We start from the raw sequence: 11,283 nt of genomic DNA on the forward strand, positions 1-11,283 counted from the left end.
TTGTCAAATGCCTTGCTTAAGTCTTTTAGGATACAATTGACTTGAAAGTGTTTTTAAAATGCATCCAAACACAGGTTAGGTTAAAGTGCCTGTTGGTTGGGTAGTCCAACACACTTAGACCAAAGTATGGTCCGTTGTGATACCACATGGATCAGTTGATCAGCTTAACTCGTCGAAACAATTGGAGCTCCGAATGAAGCGTAGGAGATAAATAATGTCAGAATTTTTTAGATCGCTGGTATCGTTGAAGTAGTAGTCTCCAAGATGGATTCTACGTTTTTGTGATAAGTCAGGGCATGTGCATAGAAGATGAGAGATTGTCTCCTCCTCCTCCTCGTCCATGCAACTCCTACAAAAATCATTTGCAGGGGCTCCAAGTCGAATAACATGCCTTCCTATCAAGCAATTCCCAATCAGGACACCTATAACGTAGCTAATTTGCAATCTTCTCAGAGAGATTAATTGTTTCGAGCGCCTGGCGCTAAGATTAGGCCAAATTAGTTTTGTCGCTAAACAGGGATACCTATGCTAGCATTGTGAGCCAGCAGAGGTAAAGTTGTTCTGCTTTTTGCAAGTTCGTCAGCTTTGCAATTTGCTGGAATGTCTCTATTACCCGGAACCCAGAAAAGGTGAATGTTGAACTTTGTAGCTATCTCCGTAAGAGATAATCGCATCCAAACACAAAAACTATAGAAATGTAATAAATAATTCTAATTGTTGAAGAACAATTAAGAGAAATTACGTCACACCTAAGGGATTCAAAAAATTTCGCAATAGGACGATAATTCGAAACTAAATTTTCAGAAACTTTCTAATAACCTGTCGTTAGATTAAAAAATGCTTCCAAATGGCTGGGAACCTAGACCATTCCAGTAACAATGGATAGAAAATATAAGACACACATGTTTTCAACAAAAATGATAGTATTCCATCAGGACCAGGATTGAAACATTCATTAAGGTTTAAAATATTGTCACGTATAAAAGCCTCGTAAACCGAAGAATTGATTCATGAAAGATAAAATAACAGAAGAACTGCCTTCTTGACTCTGGAAAATCGCTTGAAGAATTTTGAAAAACCAATAAATTTACGTTTACTTTAAAAGTATTTCCAAAACATTCTCAAAAAACTGGCTTTTTGCTTTAATGTTTAAGGAATGATGTTTTTTAAATAAAAGTATTAAAAATCAGTTTTTAAATTAATAATTATTAAAGCTCCCAAAAAAAATGATTTGAGGCTTAATGTTTCACCAACAAATTGAATAATGTCAAGCAAACTGGATGGTCTAAATGTTAGAAAATATGCATGCTATGTCTGTCAATCTAGCCCCACAATGTTTCGAATAAAAAGTGAGTGAAAAAATTATGTTTGCTAGCGTATTATTTTCAACTTTTTAAATAAATATTTAATATTTTTTTCAAAATTTTGTTAATATTTTATCTATTATTGTCTTAAGTTGGTTTGCCAAATTTCATCCAAAAACCATTGCAACCAACAAAATACACTTTTTACAAATTTATTTTCTCAAACATTTTGTATAGCAGTTCAAAAATTAAATATTTTATTTTAACATTTTAGAGTATCACCAGGAATTTTTTTACAGTATTATTTAAGTGTATTAAAACTTAGCAAAAGCTCTTAAAAGTTTCTAAGTGTTGCATATTATATTTTATACACAAGTTAATAACGTTTAATTATGAAATTGAGCTATAAAAACTAATCTTCAAAGTAAGTAAGTAGCAAAGTAAGCAAATTGCTAACGCAATAAAATGGCACCTACAGAAATCAATTTTTCCGCATAAATTGAAAGCTTATCAAAAGTAGCAGAATCTTTTATTTTATTGAATGTCTATTATAAAATTATAACTCGTTTACAATTTTCTTACTATGTTTTAAAATTAATGTTGTTTTGATAGATCCAAAACATAAATGTTTTGATGGAAAGATAAAAAATGGTAATAAAATCATTTAACTACCACGCAGAGTCTACTTTAAACCTACAACTAATATAATTTGAAAAAAAAGATAATCTTAAAGAAGAAATAGATTTTTTACTGAGCCATTGAACTCTATAAATATAAGTCGATTTTATTTTTAAATTTTATCGACAAAAAAAACACAATTTTTGAATTAATTAAACTACCAAGATCAACTCTTTTGATTGGAAATCGATTTTCCGTCAAGTTATGTGTTATAATTTTTTGTAATGAAATGTAAAGAAGATGTTCGCAGATAATAAAATTTATGCAGCATTTACATCAAATTTAAATGTGACTTATAATAACTATATTTAAAAACAAATTGAATCATCACTGCCACCGTTTTATTGACATTTGGAATATTAATTTCCACACATCCAAATGACTAAATCAAAATTTATAAAACTCAATATTAAAATAAGCTAAACCAGTTATTTTCTTTTATTTTATTTATTTATGTATTTTTTTCATTAATTAAAACAATAAAAATAAGAAAACAAAACATAAAAACCAAACAAGGCTTACATTATTTTTGGAAATAAAACTTATATCTTGACAAACTAAGTAAAATATACTATAACCAAAGTGGTTAGATGCATCATTGAAAGAAAATATATATATTATAATCGATCGGAAGTCAAATGGACACCTTTTGGCCAATAGCGTCTCTAATGATGACTAATGAAGATAACATTGATTGCTGTTGTATCATATCTACTCATCATGGCTATTAATTTATTCAAATCAAATAAAATACATAAACGTACATATGTATATCTAAATTTACGTAGGAATGTTTTATAACCAACAAAATCAAGGCGGAAAAAAAAGAAGATTTGAACAAAATGTAAACTTTGAATGTTAAAATTTATAAATTTGCAAGAGACATGAATTTGCAAAATAAGAAATAACAAAAATGTATTTAGGTAGGTACCTGAATAATTTTAGTTGATGTTAACATTATGTAACTTAGGGTTTAAAAGTGTTATTGGTTAATAATATGCGATATGATAACGTTTATAAACTGAAGATTTCGTAAATATACTTCAAAACTGATAGATACAAGTTTATTTCTTGTAAACAATTTTTCATTTTTATACATATTTTTTTTCTTAAATCAAATTTATCAAAGAAAACAATGTTTATGAATATAATTATAATTTATTACATGATATTAATATCTTGTAAATTAGGAATATTTACAAGTCATTGTATATTTGGTGGTGATGATTGGTTGGAAAATAGGATTAGTCTTTGACTATGCCATGAATAGACAATTTGTTATTTTTAGTTTTATTAAAACTGGTTTCGATAGTAAAATAAAAATAGTTTTGTTTGGTAAATAAAGCTTAAAGAAGTATTTGGAACATCGAAATGGAATCAATCCAAATTTATTATAAAATAAACAACTTTTTGTTGTGCTTGCTATAGTCAATTGACAGAACTTTGTATGTTGACCATGTCCAATTTAACAAGCTTAGTTAAAATAGACGAATTGCTAACCAGGAATGATTGAAACTGTCTCCTATTTAACCTGGCAAGAGGGACCATCGTCAACTAATTCAGCCGGATATTCGTTTGTCCTTATTCAACATTATTGGGAGAACCAAACAAGCTGTAAACGGTTTGTTGATCAGGGCTCAACATTAGTGATGGAAATACAAAGTACATGCATGGTGGCTTCGACTGTGAGAGGAACAATTTGTCAAACAATCGACGTAGAGGAGCATGAATTTGAAGTAGTGCAACCTTCCAAATATCTTGGGACAATGCGAGCAGCTTATAACAACATAGAAGAAGGAATACGTGGGCTTCTATTCAAAGCCATATGAGCCTACTATAGTCTGTCAAAGCTTTTTAATCCACAAACTTTACCATAACTTCTAATCTGTTGCGGTACAAGAAGAAAGTCCTGCCAGTACTCACATATGGATCCGACCTTTTACGCACGTTTGAGAAGAAAGTTTTACAGAGAATTGTTGGCTCCATATGTGAGGAAGGATGATTCCGAGGACGCTACAATCTTGAACTGTATGCAATTTACCTGAAAGCAGATATCGTGACAAAAAGTAGGATTCTGTGGACCGGATACCTAGCTCGCATGACCCAAGAGAAACCAGCATGGAAAGCCCTTTGTAGTTCATTATATGTAAACCCGTAGACTTGGGTTAACTGAATGGCGTTTGGCTCGCAATCCGTCAGGCCAATAATGATGTTGATGTTTGAAAGTCAAATATATTAATAAGATGTTTGATTCGTCAAAACAGTATCAAAATTAAAAACAACACTAAACAAAAACGATTCCCTCTATTTTTAATCAGGATTTACATTGTAAGTTCTTGAACTTAGACCTTAGTTTTCGGTTGAGACCCATTCCCAAAAAAAAACCACCTCTGTCCCTTTAATGATTTTATTACAATGACAAAAGTATTTCCAAAAAAATTTGTTCTGGACTTTCAAAAAAATTGGCAAATTTATTTGTTCAAAATGCATCGAAACAGAAATTAACTCGAAACAGAAATAAACCTTGTAATGAACCCTTCTAATTAGTTTGAAACCTTTTTCCAAACAGTAGCGTTTTGAAGAAAATTGGATGGTGCACTTTTATCAGTTTCCCTCTGATTAAAATATTTTATTTTTACGAATAATTTTAAAGTCACGATTTAAAAGGAGAATTCGAAGGTTACCAAAATTATTTTCGAAAGGACAAAATATTTTTGATACAAAAAAATTGAGTAATACGAAGATCAAGAAACTTGTCTTTTGAATCAAACATTTGTTAATCTGTTTTTTAAACGAATGCTGAGGTGTGTTCAGACCAAAGCAACAATTTTGAAACATTTCAAAAATATTAAAAAATGAAATTGAAACATTTCAGAAACATTTAAAAAAACATTTTAGAGAGAGAGAAACATTCTGAAATATTTATTTTTAGTCTGAATGCTCACGAAGCATTTCTGAAATGTTTCTCTGTATGAAATTCCAAATATTAAACTAAATTTGTTTCCCATGTATTTATAAAAGTAAAATACAACTAGAATTATATCCAAATAATCAAAATTTATAAAAAAAACGAAATTTTTAAAAATTAAATCAATAATGTCGTTTCCTTGTCTCAGATTTCCAAAAATAAAAATTATGAAGAAGATGGGATAAAACAAAAAATATACAAATGGAAAAAAAGAAGTATTTCAGGAACATTTTTAAAATAATATTTCCTGAAATGTTTCTTTGGTGTGGACACATCCTAATATTATCTTGTCCATAGCTGGAGCTCAAAATATTTAAAGTAGGTTATATTTGAGTTATGAGAATTCTGATGATAAACTTAAAAATTATTCACCATAAAATAAAGTAGCTTACATCAGAATTTTAAAATTTGATTGTGAAGTTTTAGGTCAAAAGGCTTTTCTATTTCAAGCCTGATAACCTTTGAAAATATAGAATTTAAGATCTGTATTACATTAAACACAATACATTTCATAACTGAAGGGTTCAATAAGAAACCATTATACATTTTTTCTAACCTCAAACTTTTTAAAGGGATATCAGAAAAGCGTATTTCTAAATTATGAATCAGGACATTAATTTATTCCTCTTTTACCTTGATTAAGAAAAAAAGGGTGCTATGCAAATTAATTATCAAAATAAAATTCAACACTTTTCAGAATTATCCTTTTTTGTCAAAGTTGCTTTCGCTCAAATTTAGAACTTAGATTCATAAAGATGTGCATATTAAATTGTTAATTCCTAAACTTGTAAGAATATTTATTTTGTTTCAAAACATTTTTGCGTCTGTTTTCTTTTAAGTTTTTATGTACATTAATATTTCCTTAATGAATAACAAATTAGCGAGCAAACATTAATTTTCAAAATAAATATAAAGTTCTTACTCAGAAATAAAAACAAAATCACGATAAACTGGTTTTCAAAAAAAAAAAATTAAATGCACTCATTTCTTAGATAACATCAAAAATAACAAAACCAAGGAATTCAAATAAATCAAGTTAGTATATTAACTATCAGGTTTAACATAAGAACAAAAATGAGATTTAATGAGATTTCTAAATTTTCCATTAGTTTGTTTTTGTATTTCGGTTAAGAAAAATAATTTCTGGTGAAATGGATTAATAATGTGATGGCTTTGGAGAAATGTTTCTTTGGTAGATAACATAATGTAGTTTGAATGTCTACGATTTTTCAATTATTAAATTGTTTTTAGAATTCTGTTAGAAAAAAGTTATGTTTACCAAATATACAGAAACAAAAGAACCAGAAATTTTTTAGTGCAAATAATGGAAAATTTTAACTACACTTTTTGGCTATGTTAATATGTTAATAATATTAACGTGAAAAACCATAATTTTTTTATTAGTTTCGAGTTTCCAATAAAATTTTGTAATCTAAGTAAAAAAGTTGTTTAGATGGTTTTTAGCTTAAACAAAATTATTTAAAACAAAAATAAATAAAAACCATTTGTATTTATTAATGTAGGACTTGTAACACTCAAATAAGAATATTTGTATACTAACAATATCTTTCGTTTAAAGTACGACTCCAAATGCATTTATCCTTACTTTAATGTACTCTATTTTTTTATCTTATTTAATTATTTAATTTTTTTACATGAATTTAGTTAATTTCGTTAATTATTCTTATTTTTGTACATTTTTTGGATTGCATTTAATTTCCTTTCTTTTTATCTAAATTTTCACTTATTTTCATTTCCTTTATTTTATTATTATTTATTTATTATTTTATTTTGTTTTATTTTATTTTATTTTATTTTATTTTATTTATTGTTTAAATTTTTTTAATTTCTCTTAAAAGATTGTTTAAATAACATTAAGATGTATGAAAAAATAATATTCTATATTCTCGATGTTTCTTAAAAGATTTATATTTTATTTAAATTATAAAAATTATATTCATTAAACTATTTTATATATTAAATAGACAAAAGCTACATTTAATCCAAATAAATATATAGAAATTTCAAGTACGGAACTTAAAAATAAGATTCCGAAATACATTTTGTGGGCATCAAAGAAACGAAACTTAAACTTCCAAAAAAAAAAAACTTACATCTTCCTTAAGAATTCTCGTTTCTTTCTTTTTCCAAAACCTAATTTTTCCAAAAATAATTTGTTGTTTTTTTTCTTAGATCTTTTCTTAAACTTTCTAACCAACCATCTCCTCAAATATCATACTTTTTCTTTAAATGGTATTAAATCCTTCAAGATAAAAATATATTATTCACAAATTCAAGTTTTCAAACCAGCTCTTTTATTTAGAATTCAAGTTAATTAAAACATCGCTACGTGCGTCGTCAATGCAAAAGAAGCATATCCCCTTATATGATCATGTATCTGATGTATACCCTGACAAAAAAGCATTAATTGTTTTAAAAAATTTCAAGTTTTCTGCTCAGTTCTTTTGTTTAACCGTGAGATTTGATTAACAAAATAACGTCTAACTAAATTTTGTCTCTATTTTTCTTCAAGTTTTGTGTATATTATTTTTAACTCACCTGAATTAAGAATTAAAATTAATCCAAACACCCAAAGTACTCCATGGAGATGTCCCATCGTGAAGTCCTGTTTTTCGAAAGATATAATATCTTTTCGAAATTTCAGACGAAGAAAAAAGTATATTTTGTTCTCGAAAAAAAATTCAAACTTTATGTCACTCTATTCACAGGTTTTGGTTTTTAATCTTCTTTAATTAAAATAAAATTATGTAATTTGTGGTGATTTGAAATTCAAAACCTTCTGCTTCACTTCATTTAACACAATTTTGTTGTTTCCTTTCCGTTGTTAAAGAACTCAAAATGAATTTCCGATGGATGTGTTGTGTTTAATTGCTTTCTTTTTATTTGCAGCAAAATTTTAACAAAAATCAGTAAATGAAAAGAAAAATAATCCAACAACTGCAGAAAAATCGAGATGAAACGACGATAACTTTTTGTTTTCTTTTATTTTTTTTAAATGAAATTGATTTTTTTTTTTCTTAATATTAATTTTTATTTTTTAAACAATTGAATTGAAAATTAATTGAAAATCAAATTTTACTTTAAAACAAAAATTCATATAACACCGCGCCAATCTCCGATTTAAGTGCTGTTCGGACGAGCACTTTTCTTAAACTGCGACTTGCTTTGGCCACAAAGTGGTTCAAAGTGGAACTTAAGTTTCTTTTTCCCGTTTAACAACCGTCACAACAAGAGACCAACTTTGTCCATATAGATAGATAGAGGTATGTTTGCCTTGTCTTGTCTTGGCTTTACCATTTGCAAAGAACCACAACAGCTACAAGATTGGAAATGAATGCAACACGACAAGAGTTAGCATGAGTAACATATTGATGCAGTGCATTTTTTTTTAAATTCAAAAAGCCAAATCGTGAGTTAAGGCCATTTGGGAAGCTTTTCCTTCGATTTACTCTTAAGATTGAGAAGCTTTCAGAGCTGTTTGCTCTGATCGAGGTCTTAAGAGAGTTAGATCCATCGCGCCAAAAGGTCTTCATGAATGAAAGTGTGAGTGATGATGACTAGAAGGCGTTACGTGACGTCACAAGTCGAGGGGAATCACTAGACACATGGACGTTAAAAAGTGTAAGTGTTTTGTTGGTCTTGGCTTGTTCGTTTTTGTGGGATTCTCTTTCAAAGTAGAGCAACAGGTGGGGTTTTGTTGGGTTGTTGAGTTGTTGGGAGTAAGTTGCGCATGCTCTCAGTAGCCAAAGCTTTGAACGGTACATTGGGTTGGAATCATATTATAATGGTACTTGGTATCTATACGTCTTTTGGTTTGCTCTTGTGTGTCTTTTGTGGCTTTTCGCTTTTGTCTATTTGTGGTTTGATATTTTCGCATTAAAGAACTCGGCCAAGAGTTTTTCTTTCATTTTTTTCATTTTCATTGGCCTCACCTCGAACAAAGAGAGCAGTTAGTCAGAGACGATGAACGGGGGGAAGGGAGAATGTGAATTTTATGGATGTTTGCTGATAATGTTTGATGTAGGCAAACAGCCGGTACCACAGCTCCATCAGCTACTGCTATTTCTTGAGGCGGGAGGGGGCTGTGGACTGCTGATGCCAATGTTGGCTGGTGGTGGTTCACATTTATTGAGATTGACGTTGAATGCAAAAATCATGGACCTCGAGTCGTGTTTTTATTTTAAGTCTTGTATTTTTTCTTCTTTGTGGCCGTTTGGAGTGTTAAGATTGGGAAACTTTGTTACATATTTTGTGTTTTGTTTTTTAATCGAAATTATAAACTTTTGTGTATGCAAGTTTGTTAATTATATATTTTTCTTCTTGTAGTGTTGTTATTTCTCGTTTTTGTTTTTGGTTTGGTTGATTCGTTTTTGTATTCGATAAAATTAAGGAACTCTCGATTCTTTTATGTGGGCTATTATTACAAAACGTTCACTTTTTTCGACTCACAGACTTGGGTTTGTACAATTTGTTTTTGTTTTGGTATGTTTTGAAGTTCCTACACGACCACCATACCACAGCAAAGCCAAAGATATGATAGAGGGCGGAAATTGGATTAAAAAGTCGTGATACAGTTTGCAAGGACGAATAATTATTTATATTTGATGAAAAAAAGAAAAAGATTTAAAAAATATTTGAATGGTTATTGTATAGAAATACATACAATTTATGTGCATGGATGTTTGGATGGATAAAACAACAACAACAACACCACAAATAACCCAGCAAGAAAAAGAGATTGATGGATAATTCAACGCCTTTGGGTGTTTAGTTGTGAATAAGTTATTATATTGTTGTTTCTTCTAGAGAAGGGTTATGCAATTTTTGTGTACTTATTTGTATTTTTTTTTATTTTTCTCAAGACTTGTGGGTGAGGTTTTTGGTGAGATTTGAATTTGAAGTTGTTTTTATTTAAGTTATCTTGCAGTGCATACAATTACACACTGACTCTCTTGTCGTCGTCAGTCGACCTGATTTTGTTTGAATGAAAAAGATTGTTTAATCAATTGCAATAGTACGAATATGTACTTATGTATAGATTAGATAGGTATGAATTTTGTGGCATGAGCATGACTTTGGATACTTCGTGCGTTCTAGATAGAGATAATTGGGATTTGTGTTAGTTTAATTTCCAAAATTAAAAGAAGTACTATGAGTAATTTCTGTCGGGTGATTTATAAAGATTATAATTTGGAATAAAGATTTTAGTCTTTTCTTTCAATCAGGAATTAAAACATAATTATGTATATTGAATTCTGCTTTTTAATAATACGGATTTAGATATAGATCCAATGAGGGCACCTTAAATAAGTTGCAATTTGAATTACGAAATTTACAATAATTAAATACCAGATTTATAAAAATATGCATAACCTTTTTAAAAAAAAAAAAACAAATCTCTAAATCTAGATTTTAGAACGGTATTAATTTGAACTTTAATTTGAGTAATTAAGTAATTTTTAGTGGTTAAATGCAAATATAGTAAGAAATTGTTTCTTGATTGTTTTATGCATTTAAATTTTACTACTTCCACTGAAAGAATTTGACGATTCATTTTTTTTTTATAAAACTTCTTTTCAAACATTAACTTAAGGCGCAAGTTCAATAAAAACTAAATTAAAAACAAAAACTTGACTTTAGGCACTTCATTTCTTCTTAAGCAAAATAAACATATGGTAATCATAGATAGATAAACTTCTAATCCAACAAAAACTTTCCTTGTATTTGTTGGGGATCGTGAAGAAATGATGACACTTTTCATGTAAAAGAGAATAATGTTTTAAATTTGGTAACATTTTCAGAATAATCAAATTGACATTTCATTTTTTTTTTAAATAAAAACCTAACAACAACATTACCAAAACTCCATAAAAATTGATTTTCTATTCGAAAATCTTGGCAGAATATAAGGACAATGCCTTGGAAATAGTCTTACCTTATAAAATATGTCATTGCTTTTATTTGATAAAGTACAAATAGAAAAACAATTGACAGTTTTCCTAGCAAAAATAAAAACCTTCCAAAAATACTAATAAATCTCGAGAAAAATTTAGAGTATTTACTTCAAAGTTAATTGATTCTTTATAAATAATTATTTTTGACATTTATTTAATTTGTAAGAAAACATAAAATTGACTTTTTTCTTTGAAAAAATTGACATTTGAATATTTTAAGCGTGTACCAATTGGAAGTTATCAGTATGGGTCCCATCCCAGTCTTCTATCAAAATTGATTTTCTATTAAATTGAAATGATTATATATTAAAAAAATTTAAGTGAATTTGCTTTGAATTGCCCAAAACTGCCATTTATT

The 11,283-nt window shown here is 28.5% G+C and overlaps 1 protein-coding gene across 3 annotated transcripts in view; it reads right to left on the reverse strand.

Annotated features, from left to right (window-relative positions):
* LOC129952548 (mucin-5AC) overlaps positions 1-8,297 on the reverse strand; it is a 304,021-nt gene extending 295,724 nt beyond the window's left edge. For 2 of the 3 annotated variants that reach the window (XM_056065182.1, XM_056065181.1), the window contains exon 1: positions 7,510-8,297. In XM_056065182.1, the coding sequence (XP_055921157.1) occupies positions 7,510-7,567 (58 nt within the window). In that variant the 5' untranslated portion in view covers positions 7,568-8,297. The remainder of the gene's footprint in view (positions 1-7,509) is intronic. The other variant, XM_056065183.1, reaches the window with a different exon arrangement.
* Between the last annotated feature and the right edge of the window lie 2,986 nt (positions 8,298-11,283).

Source organism: Eupeodes corollae, chromosome 3 (genome assembly GCF_945859685.1).
Source record: "Eupeodes corollae chromosome 3, idEupCoro1.1, whole genome shotgun sequence".
Lineage (NCBI taxonomy): Eukaryota > Metazoa > Arthropoda > Insecta > Diptera > Syrphidae > Eupeodes > Eupeodes corollae.